The sequence below is a fragment of the Delphinus delphis genome, chromosome 11 (genome assembly GCF_949987515.2).
Source record: "Delphinus delphis chromosome 11, mDelDel1.2, whole genome shotgun sequence".
NCBI lineage: Eukaryota > Metazoa > Chordata > Mammalia > Artiodactyla > Delphinidae > Delphinus > Delphinus delphis.
Genome location: NC_082693.1, coordinates 56,924,513 through 56,945,492, shown reverse-complemented (window position 1 = coordinate 56,945,492; position 20,980 = coordinate 56,924,513). Strand labels below are relative to the sequence as shown.

Genomic DNA, 20,980 nt, shown 5'->3' with positions numbered 1-20,980 from the left:
GGTCAAGAATCTTATTGCCTGCCTAGAGCAGGGAGCTGAATTAATATGTACTGATGGATCATTTGATCTTGTTTCCAAAGACAGTTGGCCATAGTGCTAGAGTTACTTCAGGTCTGGCCTAACTATTGCAAGATCGCTGGCTAGCCACTACATAAACAGATCAGAAACAGCTGAAGAATATTCCTTCTTCATTATGCATCAAATTTAAACTCAGCAATTTATTTGAGCACTTTCAATATGCCACGTACAGTCCTTTGGGTCACAAAAATAGTATGTACTTTTTGTAAAACAACTTACAAGTTCTAGGCACAATGTAAAGTACTTTATATACATTGTGTTATCTAGTGATTTTAAAAATCACATTAAACAAGGGACATGATTATTCATTCCCCTTTTACAAGGTAACTGGGCCTATTTGCTCATGCTTACGTAGAAAAGTTTACACAAGAGAATTTGGTTCAGCCATAGCATTTGGGCTCCAATATTTGAGGTTTTAAACATAACTTTGGTCAAAAGTAGGTTGGTCTGGAGCTTGGGTTGATCAGGAGCAACCAATCTGAAACAGGAAAAACCCAAGGATGCAAGTGACTGCATCACTTGAGGTACTGGCCATAAGAAAACCGTTGTTCACTGCCTCTTTTTTTTTTAAATATTATTTTACAATCTACTTTTTATTTTTATTTATTTATTTATTTATATTTTTGGCCGCATTGGGTCTTCGTTGCTGCATGTGGGCTTTCTCTAGTTGCAGCGAGCGGGGGCTACTCTTCGTTGCAGTGCGCAGGCTCTAGGTGCGCAGGCTTCAGTAGTTGTGGCACGTGGGCTCAGTAGTGTGGCTTGCGGGCCCTAGAGCGTAGACTCAGTAGTTGCGGTGCAGGGCTTAGTTGTTCCGCGGCATGTGGGATCTTCCCGGATCAGGGCTTGAACCTGTGTCCCCTGCATTGGCAGGTGGATCCTTAACCACTGTGCCATCAGGGAAGCCCTGCTCCCTACCTCTTATTCAAAGTCCTCCCCTTGCCTTCCGGATCCTGTACAATCTTTCTGCTCTTATGACTATGGCTGGTTGTTTCCCTCTCTTCTTTCTAGCCCCTCATTTTTTTTTTTTTTTGAGTATAGTTGATTTACAATATTGTGTTAGTTTCAGATGTACAGCAAAGTGATTCAGTTATACGTATACATGCATATATATCATATATACATTCTTTTCAGGTTCTTTTCCCTTATAGGTTATTACAAAATATTGAATATAGTTCCCTGTGCTATACAGTAGGTCCTTATTGGTTATCTATTTTATATATAGTAATGTGTATCTGTTAATCCCAAACTCCTAATTTATCCCTCTCCCCACTTTCCCCTGTGGTAACCATAAGTTTGTTTTCTATGTCTGTGAGTCTATTTCTGTTTTGTATATAAGTTCATTTGTATCGTTTTTTTAAGGTTCCACATATAAGTGATACTATGTGATATTTGTCTTTCTCTGTGTTCACCCCTCTTTTAATGCTCATCCTCCAAACATAGATGTTCTTCAAGTTTCTGTCCTCACACCTGTCTTTCTTCCTTTTATCTAGTGGCACTCAAAGTTTAGTGTGCATTGCCATTGTCTTAGGAGTCATCAAAAATTCAGATCCCCAGGCAGGCCCCAACTCAGGTTTAGTGACTTAGAGTTTCTGGGGGAAATGACTCAGGAATCTGCATTTTAATAAGCAGCCCAGGTGAGTTTAATATGGATAGAGACCCATACTGGGAAACAGAGCCTCTACCCTCTCTCAAAGTCCTCATCTGCTCCGGCACCTTCCGCAATCACCTCTTTGTAAACAACTTTCCAATCATTCTCTCTAGAACAGAATCATCACACTGCAGACTCACATTCCAGCTTTGTTAGTGACATTCCCATTTGGATGTCCTGCTGGCACCTTGCGCTTAGTAAACCCAGAACCAGACATCCTCTTGCCTCCAAATTATCAGTTATTCCCCTTGAATGCCCTGTTTCTATTGACAGTGCCTCACCTGTCTCCTAGCACCTAATGTTATAACCTTACTCAGAGTCATCTCGCACCTTCAGACTTCCTTTCAGTCCCTAGGTCCAGTCAACGATGAGTGCCTGACTCTCTTCCTCTGCTGTAAAGCTTCCATATATCCCAGTGGGTCCCAGCCCCCAGGAGAGCTTTAAAAGAATGATGTCTGGGTCTCCACTGAGACCCATTAAATCAGAATCTCTGGAAATGGGCCGTGGTAATTAGTAGTTTTAAAAATTCTCTGGGTGATTCTAATGCCTCTGCAAGGTGGGAAACTCTGAAGCAGTCCTCACGGTTTCATACTGATAAGATCACCTAGAGACCTTCATGGTCTCCATCCCCGGAGACAATGATTCAATTGTTAATTATTGGGAGAATCGGGAGAGGTGATTAGTCAACAAATTTGAACAGTTATCCAGAGGAGACAGTAAGAACCTGAACTAGGTGGTGATGAAATAGAGTGAACAAATGGGAAAGACAATGCGGAATTATGAGCTTTAAGACTTGGAAACTGGCTGATACAGGAGGTGAGAAAGAATGACAGATGCAAAGGCAGTGACAGACACAGTGACCATAAGTTTGGATAATAAGAATGCTGATGGTGAGAAGCAAAGGCAGGAGTAAAATCTTGTTGTGGAGGATGGTTTGTGTGTTCATGAATGGATCTGGTTCTGCACTTGCTGAGTTTTAAAGTATTGGTGGGGTAGGTGGAGGTGTCACTTGCATAGTGGAGGATTCTCAAAGTGTGGTCCCTAGATTTGCAGTATTGGTATCACCAGAGAATTTGTTATAAGTGCAAATTCTTGACATCCTCCCCTTCCACCTTCAACCTGCTGAAGAAACTCTGTGGCAGGGTCCAGCAATGTGCGGTTTCACAAGCACTGTAGGTGATTCTGATGTCACTAAAATTTGAGAACAACTGGCCTAGAGTAGCAGTCCTTAAACTTCATCATGCATCAGAATCACCAGGAGAGCTTGTTAAAGGCAGTGTCCTGAGTTCAGGGTTTCTGATTCATTAGGTTGGGGTGGGGCACATGGGTTGGGGTTTGCGTTTCTCACAAGCGCACGTGTGGTGCCGATGCTGCTGGTCCAGGGACCACACTTTGAGAACCACTGGTCTAGCAGTCAAAGACAAAAGAGATCTCAGCTAGAAATATGGATTTGGGGGTCATCTACATAACAGAGGTCGTTCAAATCTTGACTCTCTTTACCAGACAACGGTAGTTGTCTCCTAATGAGTTTGTAGCCTCCTAACAGGTCTCTCTGCTTCCGTAACACCCCAAGCTATTTTGCATACAAAAATCAGAGAAATCTTTATAAATCATAATCCTATTTATTGCACTAGCTGCATACAATCCTCCACGGCTTCCCATTGCTCTTATTTGAATTCTATACATAGCCTGATTGTTCCTGCATGATTTGGCCCCTGCCTTTCTCTCCAGCCCCATCCCCTGTCACCTCCCCTCCCTCTCACTCTGCTCTGGCCACCCTGATCTTCTTTCAGATCCACAAACATATCACTTTCTTTCCTACCTGAGGGCCTCTGCTCACACTATTCTCCTACTAGATACACTCTACCCTAGCTCTGCAGACCACCAACTCCCCTCATCCTCCTGAGCTCAGTTCAGATGTCACCTTCTTTGAGACACTTTCCCTCCTTGTCATCCCTTGTTATTTATTCTCTACTTAACCATGTTTGTGTTCTTTATCACTCTTGTCATAATCAGCAAATATCATCCGTGTTTGTTTCCTTGCTTATCATCTGTCTCCCCGTCTAGATTGTAAGTTTCCCTGGAGTGGGGACTTCTTGACTGAACGAATGAAACGTAGAAAGTCATATTCATTCTTATGTCCCCACTGGCTAAATAAATACACGCTGAATGAATGAACTGAAGAGAACTGAGAAAGGAGGCAATCTAGGGAATGTCTATATGTTAGGGGTAGAGGAGAAAAGAAGACTAAGGAGAAAAAGAGGAGGCAGAAAGGTAGGGCACTTTAAGAACAGTGCCCTAATCGCCATTACAATTGTATATATTATATGTATATATATATAATATACACACACACACATACACACACATGCACACACACATATATACATATACACACATATATACACACATATATGTAGATACACATACATACACAAGGACAGATATCTAAATCTCTATATCCAGCTGTATGAATAGACATTTGGAAGAGAACATAAAATAACACTAGAGAAAAAAAAGTTTCAAAGAGGCAGCATTTTTTCTTTTATTATATTTTAAATTAATTCTTTAAAAAATTTTAATACAAATTTTAAAGGTAAAGAGGCAGCATTTTTTTTTTTTTTTTTGCGGTACGCGGGCCTCTCACTGTTGTGGCCTCTCCCGTTGCGGAGCACAGGCTCCGGACGCGCAGGCTCAGCAGCCATGGCTCACGGGCCCAGCCTCTCCGCGGCATGTGGGATCTTCCCGGACCGGGGCATGAACCCGTGTCCCCTGCATCGGTAGGCGGACTCTCAACCACTGCGCCACCAGGGAAGCCCAGAGGCAGCATTTATAATCAATTACCAGATCTATGAAAAGGAGAGACTGAGCACTCTGACAAGGCCAAGGGTCAGGAAGATTATTTATGGGCAAGAAGGTGTTTTCATTTCACTAACACAATCCAATAGGTGAATTAGAGTTTACCAAAGTTCTTTCATCATCAATTCATTTGCTCTTCAGACAAAAATCTCAAAAGACAGGCAGGACAGCTCTCACTGTTTTTAGCAACATGATGAGGAAGTAGAAGTAACAAGCATAGACTGTACTTTCAGGAAGTTTGGTGGTATTTCTCATTACTAATTTCATCTGAAATAATAGATATCTACTATTTATACAGAGATTCTTTAAGGCCAACCATAATATGAGCAAACAGTTCCAGGGAACAATAGTAACTTAAAAACAAACCTCCCTAGAGCATCTCAGGTTTCCTTCCTAAATGGAGTATTTGATTCCAATAGCATTAGAATCTGGGAAGATTTTACAATAGTACTGGGAAACAAAGGCCTTTAACTTAGACTGTTTAAAATGGTAACAATTCATTTTTCCCTCTGGCTTAATCAAGCTACCAATCTAAGTTTAAAGGAACTTGTACATGTCAGCATTAGGCACGATCTTTTAGTTCCTAACATCTGAACCACACTCTGATGGACCAAATGTGGGATTTATTATTTGTCCAAATAGCAAACATCAACATGAAGTCCTTAGTAGAACTGAAGAAATAGAACTGGGAGAGATACTGTTGGAGACAAATGCAATTATTGCTCAGGGTGTTCAAACTTGGTAAAAACTATCTGCACTGGTTGCCTATATCCGTTAAACCTCATGGTTGGAAACAGTTTTTCCTTCACAAATCCTGGATCCCTGGGATTACTCCAAAATCAAGCTCATGAAATAGGAAAGAAGGAAGTGAGAATCCTCTTGAAAGTGTTTTCATTTCGCTAACACAACTCAATATGTAAATTATAGTTTACCAAAGTTCTTTCATCATCATTTCATTTGATCCTCAGAATCTCAAAACAGGCAAGGGCGGCTTTCACCATCATGCCCTGAGGCCCAGGGAGGTCAAGTGGATTATCCCCTAGTAAGTGGCACAGTCAGGACAGGAGTCCTGGGCTTGCTTCTGCTTCTAGGTACTGTGTTCTCCTCTCTACACAGCACACAGCCTAACCACACTCAGATTTTTTTTTTTTTTTTTTTTTTAGGAAAAAGGCTCTCTCTCTTCCTTGTGATATCACGTTGCACCAGCAGGGCGTTTGGCCTGTGCATGCCTGGTCACCTTGCAGAGTCATAAAACAAAAATAACAAATAACAAACAAGACTTGAATGTACCAAGACATGTGGCACAGGTAGTAAGTGTTCCAGAAGGTCAGGAGGAAGAGAAGAAGACCATTAATCGTGATGGCTTTAATTCTTCTTAAATATTTGCTCCACATAGCCACTTTCTCCAGGGTTACAATATATTTAAAAAATACGTTAGGGATACCTCTAGGACTTTATTGATTCTTAGAGGATTTTGAAATACGGGACCAGTGATGGATGAGAGATGAATCATGACTGTCTACACAGCTTATGACATAGATGGATTAAACTAGGGAGATGATAATTGGGCAATTAGAGCTAAGGGGAAGAGTGGTAACTTGGCTTTATTAATAGTGTTTTTTAAAAATTGAGTTTTGTGGTGAGAATTTTATTAATATCATTGAGAATATCAGTACCAGTTTCTGAATGGATAAACAATAAAGCATAGAGATGAGCTGAGTGAACTGAGCAAAAGAATACTTTCAGAACAGTTTAACATTTGAACAGTTTGTCATAACAAAAGATACACACACACAATAACAGATACAACAACAGATGTAACACATACAATAACAGATATCTGAATGTCTGTTTCTAGCTGTATGGATGGTCATCTATTAGTTCATTTATTATTAGGTCATTTATTTACTATAATATCTTATGGAAAAACCTGGACGAAGTTTTTTGGCCAACCCAATAGAATACTATATAAAACATGCTGCTTAAGTATATTTATGCATATGTAAAAATAATAACTAAGGTTTGTTCCTGTTGAGTAATGTGAAATTCTGCACCTGAAAATTATGATGATACTTTTCTCAGAGCCAATATATGAGGGTAGTGAACAAATAACCTGCATATCCAATCTCTCCCTGCTGGGTAGACAGCTCTTTCTTGCTTTCTGTCTCACTCTTTTTCATTCCCTCACATATACCCAGACACAGACCGATGAACACACCTATCATTACGAAGCTCGGTTTAACAAGAGTTTAAAGTGTTCAACTGTGCAGACCACTATACTAGGTACTATCGGGGAAAAGAAAAGCACAGATGAATGAAGAACAATTCCAAAGCCTCCTTCTGCTTTCTGAGTATGGCTTTGAAAGTGAATTTGAATCTTAGTTCTGACACTTATGTACTCCATTATCTTGGGTAAGTTCCTTGTTTTCTCTGTACTTGTTTTTTTTGTTTTTTTTTTTATAATTTTGAAGTGAGAATAATAATAATATCTACTTTTATGGGGTTGTTAAGAGGATTCAGTGGGATAATGTGTGCAAAACATTTTGAACAGTGCCTGTCACAGAGTAAGCTATTACTGTTGTCAGTATAATTATATTATTATTTCGAAGATCTTATACTCCAGAAGAGAATACAGACTTAAACATAGCTGAGTCTAACAGAAACAATCAGCACATAACAAAGGCATGATCAAAATGCTCTGCTAAGTGGATGTGTGTGTTTAAACCCACAACACCCTAAATTTAGCCTTGGGAAGAAAGGAATAGACCAAGCAGAGTTGATCATTTTTCCAGGTTCTATAAATATTATCCCCTTTTGCCACTAAATGAATAATGATGTCTTCAAAACATCAGTTAGATGCAGCACAGAATCATATATGGGAAAGTGGTCTTGCTTTTAAATTCAGCAAGTTGGCCAGCTCAGCAGAGGGAATTTCAGAACAGAAGGAGGAAATGGAATGAATAGTCTTTAAAGGGTCCCATCTACTTCTGAAATTCTATGATTCCATGGTCAAGATACTTGATGGAGTTTCCAGAGACATAAAAATAAGGTAATTTGTAAAAATAGGCTTTTCAAATGGTAGTTCCCTCACCTTCTTTCCCCTATTTTTTCTCTCGATTATCTTTTGAAGAACTGGTCTTGGATGAAAATTAACATTCACCTCATGAAGAAAGAGGAGTTATTCTGAATGAATTGGGTCACCGAAGGAGGAACTCTATTAAACAAAGTCCTTGGGGAAGTGAATTATTTATTGATTTGGTTTGTGGTCGAAAGCTGAGGTGTATGTTGAAGGAGAATGGAAGCCTTTTGCCATTGCATATTATAAGGAAATTAAAGAGAAAGGCAGTGGGAATGCATATTTTAGAAATATGGGGGTAAACAGGACTAAGTATTGTATATTAATTATGGTGAGAGAGGGCAGATGAGAAGAATGTAAACAAGAAAAAAATGCTGATGTTTGAAATTTGCTAAAAATAATCTAAAAATATTGGCTCATGTCAACGAAATCTGTTACTTTTTTCTAAGGCGGTGAACAAGTATAAGAAGCTCCTTTTACATGTTTTGCTTTCTCTTTAGTTCATTCATTCATTCATCAAAAATGTATTGATTATTCATTACACACCAGCCAAGACTAGGACAGACATGGTCCCAGTCCTGATGAGGGTTAAATTTTTAGCAACAGAAGTGGCCAGAGAGAAAAGAGAAGAGGAGCCTGGACAACCCAAAGTGAAAATCCATTTTTTGAATAATAAAAACTTGCTGTATAATCTAGTAATCTAAGCTTTTTTACCATACTCCTCGATAACAATCTGGGCATGTTCAGCTGATTTCAGTAGTAAAATAATAACATTTGTGAGAAAGCTAACGCCATCAAAAATAAATATAGATCCAACTCTAAAGGGGAGAAATTTGAGAATATTATCCTCTTGAAAAAAAATGATCAGTGTAGTGTAATTTGGTTGTGATGGATGGTTCTTTCCACCTCCCAAGGTGGATCGTGTGGTACATCAACAATTTAAATTACTCCCCAAATTGGACCCGGACTCTAGGAATTACAAAAGGGGTATTTTCAAAAGAGGTCATTGCCTAAACAATTCCTTTAATCAACAGTCAGAGGATTTATTTAGCTGATGGTGCCAAACCTTCTTCATGAAGCCTATGACGACGGTGCATCCCTCCCCTAAGTCCCCGTCCCTCAAAAGAGTAAGAGGATCAGATGAATTTTTAAATGCAGATTTTGGTTTATAGAGTTCTTTTTCATCTTCTGGAAAGTGATTACCAGACTTAATCAAGATTCCTCTGTGTATCATTAGCTAATTTTAGCTTCCTCCTTTTTAAAAAAATTGAATTTTATTTTTTTACAGTGAGTTTGGGAGAGACCAGTTTTAAGTCCTCTGTGGATTTCATGGTTTTCAGTTCAAGCCTTCAGGGAAGCTCAATTTAAAAGTAGGAAAACAGTAATTAAAAGTGATTAGGACAAGAAGTTTTGGTGCTATGAAATGAGGACGCAATTCTCCCCGTCATAAGCCAAACCAAGAGGCAATTTTTGGTTTTGATTATGGCTTTACTTGCAATTTTAATAAACATGAACCAGTATTCAAACTTCTAATATCCTGCTGCTTAACTATTTCCAAAGAGCTCTCCAGCTCTTTTAAACAGCTTTTGTTTTAAACTTTTAATTTGTTTGGCTCAGCCTCACCTTAGAAAGTTGTAGCTTCATGGTAAACCCTTTTATAAGTTGATTTCCAGAATCCTAAGCGATTCTTTCTTTTCCCCTCCCAGCTAAGTGTTTCCTCATGTGCCCAGATCGTTGGTGCTGACAGCTTTCCTGCCTTGTTTTATCTGGTTCTCACAGTAAGGACGAGAGACAAATACAAGAACGTGTCCAGTGTTGACTAGATGCGGCACGACTCCGCTGATACTTACAGCTCCTCCAGGAAGCGGAGACCGTGCAGAGGATTCGGGGGAAGCTGACTGATGTTGTTCATACTCAGGTCTCTGGAGAGGAAGAGAGGCAGTGTGTGAGGAGTGGCGTCTGCCACCACAAGGCAGTCCAGCTGTTCAGTTCACACATTTGCAAGCAATACAGCCAAAGGAACTCGTTGTGTTGCTTGACAAATGAATCGCTCTTTTGCACGTTAAATATATTCCTTTCCTCCCATGTCCCCCCCAACATCATGGGCTCTCAGTCAAATCAGAGACCCTAGGAGGAGCTGATACGGAATTCAAAATGATAGACCATTCATGGGCATGGTTGTAATTCTTCATGTTTAAAATGACCTGAGTAGACCAGCAAAGGGAACAGACATAACTCAACCACCCTAGACATAACTCAGCGTCGGGTCCTGCTTTAAATTTTGTGGCAAAGAGAAATGTCTTCACCATGCAATTCTGGAAGTCCTCTTTCTCTGGGACTATAAGCACCTTGTAAAAACAAATGTTTTGATTCAAAGAAACTTAAAAAAACAAAACAAAACAAGACAAAAAGCCTATTCCCTCCTTCGAACATGTTCCTTTTGCAGGTTCTCGGATTGCATTAAATAAGTGAAATGAACCATAAAACAAGGGTGTAATGCGATCCTGCTCTGTAGCACACTTCCTGCTGGGCCTGCACAGTAGTTCCTGGCACAGGAAACAACAAGCCACTTTGGGCAGAACTCAATCAATTTTTGTTTTAAGCGAAACTCCGTGTAATTAGATTTTATTGTTTTTAATTTTCTATTTCTTTACTGTCTCCCACATAATCCTACAGCATCACTGGTATATGCTGTCTGTATCTCAGAGGCCAAAAGACCAAATGATAGGCAGAGTCTACTCAAGACCAACTAAGACCGCATAACAGTCAGCTGAAGGTTGACTTGAAAAATGACATGCTCAAACGCCAAGACTCAGAGCTAATGCCATTATAATCTCAGAGCGGGTCTACATACTTAAAATTTATCGTGAGATAAGATAAGGAGCTTATTTTTATTATGTTTAAAAAATGATTCAGTTGACATATAACATGGTATTAGTTTTAGGTGTACAACATAATGATATATGTACATATTGTGAAATGATTACCACAGTAAGTTTAGTTGACATTCATCACCACAGAGTTACAAAATTTGTTTTCTTGTGATGAGAATTTTTAATATTTACTCTCTTTAGCAACTTTCAAATATACAATATTGTATTATAACTGCAGTCACTATGCTGTACATTACATGCCCAAGACTTATTTCTCGCATAACTGGAAATTTGTGTCGTTTGACCACCTGTGACAATTTCACCCAGGAGCTTTTATTTTTTTAACATCTTTATTGGAGTATAATTGCTTTACATTCTTGTGTTAGTTTCTGCTGTATAACAAAGTGAATCAGCCATACATATACATATACCCTTATCCCCTCCCTCTTGCATCTCCCTATCCCACCCTCCCTATCCCACCCCTCTAGGTGGTCACAAAGCACCGAGCTGATCTCCCTGTGCTATGCAGCTGCTTCCCACTAGCTATCTATTTAACATTTGGTAGCGTATATATGTCCATGTCACTCTCTCACTTCGTCCCAGCTTACCCTTCCCCCTCCCCGTGTCCTCAAGTCCATTCTCTATGTCTGCGTCTTTATTACTATCCTGCCCCTAGGTTCATCAGAACCATTTTCTTTCTTTCTTTCTTTTTTTTAGATTCCATATATATGTGTTAGCATACGGTATTTGTTTTTCTCTTTCTGACTTTCTTCACTCTGTATCACAGACTCTAGGTCCGTCCACCTCACTACAAATAGCTCAATTTCATTTCTTTTTATGGCTGAATAATATTCCATTGTATGCATGTGCCACATCTTCTTTATCCATTCGTTTGTCGATGGACACTTAGTTTGCTTCCCTGTCCTGGCTATTGTATTGTAAATAGAGCTGCAATGAACATTGTGGTGCATGACTCTTTTTGAATTATGGTTTTCTCAGTGTATATGCCAAGTTGTGTCACCCAGGAGCTTTAAAAAAAAATCCGGATTATTCTTGTTATTGAAGTGGCCACAACCATTGCACCTAACCAGCAGATTTCAGTGTTGATAGCTTGATACCTTTATCAAATATTAACTTTTAATCAGTGGTGCCAAGAACTAAGGGATCGTTCACTCTGTGCCTTTAAAAAGTCACGAGCATGTACAGGGAAGATAAAATATTTTGCTAAATGTTTTAGAGTATGGCAAACCCCCAGAGTTATTAATTTTAATATTTATTAATTTTAATTATTAATTTTAATATTGTTGGTAAACAATGATGTAGCTGAATAAAATGCTATATTCTCAAGCTAAAACTAAACAATGCTAAAAATATAGACTAAAAAAATTTGTATTGTCCAGATATTCAAAATCTGATTTTTTTTTCCTGGCACTGTTTAGATAAGAGAGCCAGATAATTGATTCACAATTTTAGTTCCCTGTGCAGATGTTTCTCTGAAGTAGCAAGGTTGTTTAGTTCACTGAACAGGCATATATTAAACTAAACACTACAGTCTCTGGATTCCTTACAGTGTCTACATAATCTCTGCAAAGACCTGATATTTCTAAAGCATATTCACTTACTTTTAACTGATATCCCACTTATTTCCTAAAAGGACCGGGTGGTTTGCTTCTAGAGCATGTTTATTAGTAACTTAGATCAAACCAGTCTCAAGACAGCTGGTGTGGATAGCACTGACATTCCTCTCCTCTCGTATTTCCCTGTGTGATGTGCAAATCAGTCTGGGACAAACACTGATCTTGTCTATTGCAGAAAGCTCTAAATAGAACAAGGAAATTTATGTTTAAGGAGATTCATAAGCACTCCACATTATTTTACTATTTATTACCCGATTTCAGGCACCTGGAAGTGAAGCTGACATCAGCATTCACTCTCAGGGTTCCCCCTGGAGCATTTTTATGGTGGAGCAGCAGAAAGAATACAGGCATTGTTAGTGTACAGTGTCTTGGGTTTGAATCCTGGCCTCCCCATGTGCTAGCTGCACGATCTTGGGAAAATGGACCTCCCTGTTCAGGCTGCCTCGTATTTAAACAAGGGTGGTCCTACATTAATAGTTTCATACCCTATGATAGCCGTTTCCAGTCAGGAGGGAGAGACTTAATTTGCTTCTTGAAAGGGAGAGTACCTCCCTTTCCCAACAGGAAATTAATCACTTCTCCCTGTTACCTGACATTGTGGTTCCTCCCAGAAAATGAGCTTGTACATTCGGCCCTCCATATCCGTGGGTTTCGCATCCCAGATTCAGAGAGCTGACTGTATTCGTTGAACTACACCATTTTACATAAGGGACTTGGGCATCCTCAGACTTTGGTATGCGCGGGGGCTCCTGGGACCAATCCCCCAGTCACACCGAGGGACGGCTGTATTGCTAAACCGACCCTTTACGACTTGTTTTCTAATATAAATTGTTTACTTTCTTTTTCTTTTTCTTTTTTTTTTATTGAAGTATTGTTAATTTACAATGTTGTGAAGGCGGTTTTCTTTTAAAGAGCTGCTAACAATGCAGATAAACCTATGGCACAAAATTTAATAATAACAATCTAAAGTAAAATGAAATAGACGTTTAAAACATGAATCCAAAGTGGGTAAGGTAAAAATTAGTCGCATTCACCTTTTCTGTGTGCACCTTTTGCATTGATGTTCAAATGTAACACCGGTCTAGCTCAGCGCTTCCCAAGCTGTCCATGGTAAAAGACCAATGAAAAACAAGTTCTACTTTGTTGTGGACTTATATTTTTATAAAATTAATTAATAGAAAAGTGAAATAACACAAAGATATGCAAAATACAAGCCTCAATATTTTGTTATGTGACTTGACAGATTATTCAATTTCTGTGAAAGTTTCTAAACCTTTACTCTCAAATCCTTATCTGTTGTGGATTAGTAAAAAATAACCCTGGCCTGGGAGGGGTCCTCAGACCATGCCTTTTGGTGAGCAATGCTGTTCTTGCCTTCGTGTCAAGAAGGGCAAGACTTAAATTACTTTTAGCCAGTTCAACTTTGAGTAAAACATGATAGAATGAGAATGTTTGGCTGCTAGAGAGGACTGGCACTCAGCAGGGTGAGGTCGCCCACTTAAAAGGGAAGAAAATGAGATTCACGGAGTTGAGAGGTCTCCAAGTCACAGTGCAGAATTTAATGGGAAAGCCCCTGGGCTGGAGCCTAGAGCTCTACTTGCCCTTGGTTGTTTGCTTTTCCTTTTTTCCAACAAATTTTCCACTCTGTATAAAAACATCCTCATTCTCACTCTTAAATTATTTTTTAAACTTTTCTGTTTTTTTCTTCTGTAGTATTTGGTCTTTCTGACCCCTGGAACACATATAACTTTAGCAGAATAAAGGGATCTTAAAATAGCTTCCAAATCTTTGCATTACTTACTTTTTAAACTATCATTTAAAAAAAGTCCCTATTTTGCACCACATTTGACCCATGGTTCAGTTTCCTAAAATCAGTGAAGCAATGTAATGCACTTCTTTAAGTTTTTTCATCTTTTGCCAAGATGTTGAAATTAATTTTGAAGAACTGGTCACTAGGTAAAAGGATTTCATCAGAAATGGAGGATTCATTGTGACAAGATGGTCAAATATGTTAAACCATTCTTCCCTGTCTCTGACCCAGCTCTTGTCTACACTGTGTTAATGACCACATCTAGAAATCTGGAATAGGATTTGCAAAGTTCCATGGGAGCAGCTGACTATCTACTGGAACCATTGCCGGAGCTTTAAAAAATATAGATGCCTGGGTCCCATCCCCAGAGTTTCTGAGTCAGTTGGTCCGGTATAGGCATTGGGATTTTAAAAAACTTCTCAGGTTATTTGAACGTTCAGCGAAGGCTGTGAACAGTGCTTAGGAAGAACTCTGTAAATTTCTAGATGGGTGCTCTGAGTTCTACAACTCACTCAAAATTTAGGAGGCTAACTAAAGATATTGTTTCCTCTGGGTAGAGAGTTCCACACAAGCAGACAGTATCTTTCTCTTGAAAGTGTCTTTGTTGCTTGCAACTCTATCATTTATTTTTCTTCATGTGACAAAATATTAATTGAGCATTAATTGTGGTCAGGTCTAGGAAGACAGTGGAGAAGAAATCCCTTTCCTGCTGTCCCTATGTCCCTAAGGCACCCAGTGTTAATTCTGCTACAAAGCTTGCTCCTGCATCTGGCCTCACTTCTTCCTTCCTGGCTGCTACTTTTGGTCAGGTCCCTGCTCTGTTGATAACTGTTCTACTCTCCTGTTTACCGTGCCTCCTCATTCTAGGTCATCTTCTACACCATGGCCAGAGAGGTCACCCTGAAAAGTCCATCTGATCATGTCACTCCACTCAGAGGCATTGCTGGCCAATGAGAAAGGCATCCCCTCAGATGATTTGGAGAAGCGCTTCCCCTCTGGGAGGGGAGGGTGGTAAATTAAAGAAAAGGTCATTTGCCTCCTGCAGAAGCAGCCAGGGAGCAGAGTGAGTGGGGTGGCAAAGAGAGCTTGGCTTGGAGTTCAGCCCCCCATGGAGAGCTCCGGTACCAGGCACAGCCTGCACAACCACACCCAGCTGGGACTCCCCTGCCTGAGAACTTGGGTGGACTTCAGGCCTCTTAGAGGAACCAATGTCCCTACCTTCGTAGGCTCTTCACAACCTGGCCTAAAGCATGTTTCCACCTTGATCTTACGCCACCTTCCTCTCTGCAACATGTGTTCCAGTTACACTGAAAATCTTTCTGTTCCTCTTTGCATCTGTCTTTACCCATGTGATTCTCTTTCCCTAGAGTGCATTATCCTCTCTATTTCCAAGTGACTACTCCAGTGCTTAACAGACCCCCATGTTTCAGACACAAACTCTTCTCTTTCCAGCTTAGTTGTTCTCTATTTCCACCTCTAATCCTTGGATACTTCCAGGATCAAAGACTTGTCTTAGCCTAAGATCATACATCGATCTCCTGGATCACTATCTCACCAGCACCCTGAACTGTCTTTTGTTTCCCACTACTGGCAAAACCCCAGCTCTGGGAGAAAACCTAATTCATCTTCTCTTTTACTATCTCAGTGGACTGAGTGCCACTAGAAAAGAAAAACTCACAAATGTGCAGATTAGTTACTATAAATTCATGGTCTTTGTGGGCTCTCTACACCGCTGCACAGTCCTGTTATTTGTTATGGCTCAGTTTACTCCTGCAGGGACTGCTGCCAACCTTCACCGCTTGCCTCAGACCCCTTAATGGACAGCCACTCCCATCATGGTCACCTTCCCTCTGACTTCGTGGAATTAACTGGGATTCTTTAGATCAACCTTCACCGCTTGCCTCAGACCCCTTAATGGACAGCCACTCCCATCATGGTCACCTTCCCTCTGACTTCGTGGAATTAACTGGGATTCTTTAGATCAAACACGACATAGGCCAAATTTTTGTTCTCTTTTGTCCCTTGCTTAAGATACCCACAGTTTTCTCTTGCTCATGGGTCCCATCTCCCCACCCCCAGGATGCTACAGCACATGATTTCATGAACAATTCCTTCTATTTCCTGCATTTTCAATTTCTTTCTCTTCCCTTTCAATGTATAAATGTAGTCAAGTCTTTTCCATGAGTAAAACAAACAAAAAACCAGATCTTACGATCTCATGTCTTCCTCTACCTGCTACCTAATCTTTCTCATTCCCTTTGGGGTTGTTTCTAAGTCTCCAGTTGTAGTCTCCACCTCCTATTCCCTTCTCAGCCCATAACACACAGGCTTCTAGCCCTACACGCCAATGAAACTGCTCTTGCCATAGAAACAATGACCTCCATGTTGTCAAATCTAATGAACACATGACTTACTGGACCTCTCTCCTACACCAGACGCTCTTTCTGGAAGCACTATACTTTATAGTTTCCAAGGCATCATTCTCTCAGGATCCTTTCCCAACTTTCTATAGACCCTTTGTGGGATCGTCTTCTATCTACCCCTTATACGGCAGTATTCTCTGGAGCTCTACCCTTGGCCTAGTGTTCTGCAATCTCTGCCCTTTCTTCTTGGTGACTGTTACTTACTCTCACGGGTTTAAGTATCACTTAGATGCCCATTACCCCCCAAAGCCATATTCCTAGTCTTAATGTTTCTCCTTCAGAATCATTTATCTAATTTCCTTCTGGATATGTCCGTTTACCAATATTGCAGGAATGCACTGTGTCTAAAATGGAAATAATTATTTTCTATTCCGAACTCATTTCTTTTTCTGTGGGGCCAGTTTCTAGTTAATGCCACCACCATCTTCCTGTCAAAAAGCTCAAATCTTAGATACTATTCAACTCTTCCTATTTTTCTTTTTTTTTTATCCTCTCTATCCCCTTTTCTCTCTCCTAACTCTGCCCTCACTCTCTCTGACCCAATCATCTGAAACTGCCTCCCAACTCTATGGCTGCCTGCTTCCAGAAGCTTCCTGCTTCTTATCCTTTGAGGCCCACCCTCTGAATGGCAACTAGAGTGATCTATCCAAAAATGCAGAATTAGCCACCCTACTTAAAACTTTTCAATTCCTATCACCTCCCAGATGAAATCCCCATTTGTTAGTATTGCATACAAGCTCCACTGGGGAGCACACCAACCCTTTGTCACTCTGGCATATTGATTCTAATTCATCCTTCAAGACTCGGGTTGGGTGGGTGTCATCTCCTCCAGGAAGCCTTATCACATTTGTGTAAGTGATTTGCTCTCCGTCCTCCTGTATCACCCCATACCTTTAATGACATCATATTGAAATGATGTGTTCATGTGTCTGTCTCCTGCAGTAGGGTGTATTCCTCATGATCAGTGGCCATTTTTTCATCACAGTACTCCTAGTATCTAGCCGCATGTTTGCATACAGAAGATACTCAATGAATGTTGAATTGAACCCTCTTCTACTGCCTCTGTCCTATGAGTGAGCAGATGATCTTACCCAATCCATTAAAAAAAATCAGGTTTCTCATCAAATGGCTACATAATCCATTAAAAAAAATCAGGTTTCTCATCAAATGGCTACATAATCCTAACTGTGAGGCATGTAATCCTTTTGGTATAAAACACTTTTGGGAACAAAACACACTTGGTGTTGTGCCCACCTTCCACAATGGCTTTTGCTCACAATTAGCGTTGTGGTTTCTCTTTTCAGTCAATCCTATTTGTTTTCTGTCCTAGGGATTCCTCAGAGATTCTCATCCATTGAAAGTCCCCTTCTACCCCCATTGCCCAAGTACATTTATGCTCATGTTCCTCCTCCCCTCCCCCACTCCTTCTACGCTTCTGCTCCTGCCTATATCCCCCCTCCTGTTCTTCCTCCTTCTTTTTATTCCTGTTCCTCCTTCCCCCTTCTTCTTCTTTTTTTAAAAAGTTTTTACTGGAGTGTAGTTGATTTACAATGTTGTGTTAGTTTCAGGTGTACAGTAAAGTGAATCCGTTATACATATAAATATATCCACTCTTTTTAAGACTCTTTTCCCATATAGGTCATTACAGAGTAGTGAGTAGAGTTCCCTGTGCTACACAGTAGGGCCTTATTAGTTATCTATTTTATATATAGTAGTGCGTATATGTCAATCCCAAGCTCCCAATTTTCCCTCTTCTTCTTTCCTTCTACTTTTCCTTTTCTCCTCCTCTCCTGCAAAAATATCTACCCTTCTTATCATTTCTATGGATTTGTTGTGGGAGAGGCCTGACTGCAGTAAGTATTTAGTCCACCATCTGAAAATCCGGCCATACTGTCTCTATTTGAGACTTGATACGTGAGTCAGTGAACAGAGAGGCCATTCCTTATAGTGTGCTTATTAAACAAACAAAGCAACAACAACAAAGGTTCTTTAATCTCTGCCACAGTTGAAGACAAATATTTTCTTCTTTAGCAGCACCACGCAATTCCTATTTCTTCTAAGTATAATCATGTTAAATTTGTCTTGGGAGATCCAATAGCATTTAGCTTTTTGCCAGACACCTTTGTTAACAATGAATGGATCCAGGATGGAGACATTCCAGCACTTTTTAATTGATCACTTTTTAAATACATTTCTAGAGATAAGCCCTCCTGTGAACTTCAAAAGGAAAGGTGCAGGCTTGAGTAGCATTTTATGACAGTATGAACAATGTATGTCCGGATACTTTTCTCATGTTATTGTTTTTAACTCCAAAACAATGTATCTTTGAAAAATACTTTTTACTGAAGTATAACATATATGGGAAAAGGAATAAATCCTAACTAATAAATCCACTGAATTTTCACAATGTGAACTCACCCTTGTAAACCAGCACAGATCACTGCTACCACCTCAGAAGCTTCCTAACTCACTGCTCCCCCCAAAAGGAACCAGTCTGCTGACTTCTAACATTTTTATTAATTTTGCTTGATTTTGATCTTTCTATAAATGGAATCATAAAGTGCATGTTTTTTTTTTAAAGACTATTTTTAAGAGCATTTTTAGGTTCACAGCAAAATTGAAAGTACAGATATTCCCTATATACCCCTTCCCCCTCCCCACATGTATAGTCTCCTGCCTTATCATCATTCCCCACCAGAGTGGTACATTTGTTACAACTGATGAACCTACTGATACACCATAATCACCCAAAGTCTGTAGTTTACGTTCGGGTTCACTCTTGGTGTTGTACATTCTATAGGTTTGGACAAATGTATAATGACATGTATCCAGCATTATAGTATCATACAGAGTATTTTCACAGCCCCCCAAAATCCTCTGCACCCCGTCTATTCTTCCCTCCACGCCTGGCCCGCACAATCACTGATCTTTTTGCTGTCTCCATAGTTTTGCATTTTCCAGAATGTCATATAGTTAGACTCATACAGTATGTAGCCTTTTCAGATTGGCTTCTTTCACTTAGTAGTACAGAGAATAGCTTTTTGTGTTTTTCTAGCTTCTTTCCCTCATTTATGAGATTTATCCATGTGTTGCACGTAGCAATAGTTAATTCCTTCTCAATGCAATATGTGTCTCATTTTGTTGTTATACTACAATTTATTTATCTGCTGAACTATTGATGAACATTTGAGTTCTTTTCAGTTTGGGGCTATTATGAATGATGCTGCTATCAACATTCTTAAATATGCCCTTCCTTGAACATATATATAAGTGCATATCTGTTGGGTATATATCTAGGAGTGGAATGGCTGGGTCTAGGTATATATGTATCATATGTTCAGCTTTAATAAACCCTGCCAAATAATTTGCTAAAGTGGCTATATTGATTCATACTCCCACCAGTAGTGTATTAGCATTCCACTGGTTTCCATTTGTTATAGCCAAAATTGATATTATTCTTCTTTAAATCTTAGTTGTTTTGGCTAAATGTATGCCCAATGGTATCTCACTATGGTTTTAATTTGCATTTCCCTCATGTCTAGGAGAGTTGAGTGCCTTTTCATATGACTTTGACCAGCAGGATACCCTTTTTCTTGAAGTGCCAGAAGAATATTTTATTTGATGACCTTCAAATTAAAACTTACTTGTTGTAAAAAGTGAAGCTATACATTGATATGTAAAGAAAAAGCTAATAATCTCCTTACTCCTCTTCTAATAGTATTTTCTTTCTGAGGTTTCAAAGTTGTTCTTTGAGATAGTTGAGGTGTAATAGTTAGGAGCATGTATTCTGGAGCTATTTTGCCTTAGTTCAAGTCCTGGCTTTGCTATTTCTAAACTGAGTAACCTTGAGCAAGTTATTTAATAGCTCTGTGCCTCAGTTACCTAATCGGTGAAATGGACTTAATAATAGTATCTGCTTTATAGAATTGTTGTGAGAAATAATTGAGCTAATGTATGTAAAGTACTTAAAACAGTATCTGGCACGTTATAAGCACTACATATTTGCTATCATTATTATTATAAAATAGAATCTCTTTTATGTTTTTACAAATTAAAACTCTTACCTATACAGATGTATCAAGAGCAGAGAAATGTTAGCTTACTGATATTTATGGTTATCCTGAAAAAAATCTCTTTAAAGTTACAGGATAACTTTAAAAATGTTTAGAGACAGTAGGCTTATGTTCTACTGGTCCCTTTGCTTTATTAATATTAATTTTTAATGGAAGCTTTGAAAAGACAGAGCCTCAAAGCTCTGTCAATAACAGGAGAAGAGATAGATACAGTTTTTGTGAGATCATTTATCTAAAAACCTCATGTACTCAGAACACACCCCAAAATAGAAAACGAAGCAAGCAGACAACAAAACAAAACAAAACAAATGAACAAAGGAAAAAATAACAATAGCAAACCAAACCTTCTTTGAACAGTCAGAATAAGAAGCCCACAGAGCCAGTCGTGAATGTTTATGTACTTTTCTCAGAGGAAAACGTCCCAATCAGAAAGGAAGTATTCTTTATTTGGGCAATCTTGTTGTTTGTTTGGTTTGGTTTTGAAATCCATGGTGGCAAATTAC

The 20,980-nt window shown here is 39.4% G+C and overlaps 1 protein-coding gene across 2 annotated transcripts in view; it reads right to left on the bottom strand.

The window, feature by feature from the left end:
• Positions 1-20,980, bottom strand: part of LGR5 (leucine rich repeat containing G protein-coupled receptor 5) — a 119,552-nt gene that overhangs the window by 52,136 nt on the left and 46,436 nt on the right. For both annotated transcript variants that reach the window (XM_060025241.2, XM_060025242.2), the window contains exon 2: positions 9,512-9,583. In XM_060025241.2, coding sequence (XP_059881224.1) covers positions 9,512-9,583 — 72 coding nt within the window. The remainder of the gene's footprint in view (positions 1-9,511; positions 9,584-20,980) is intronic.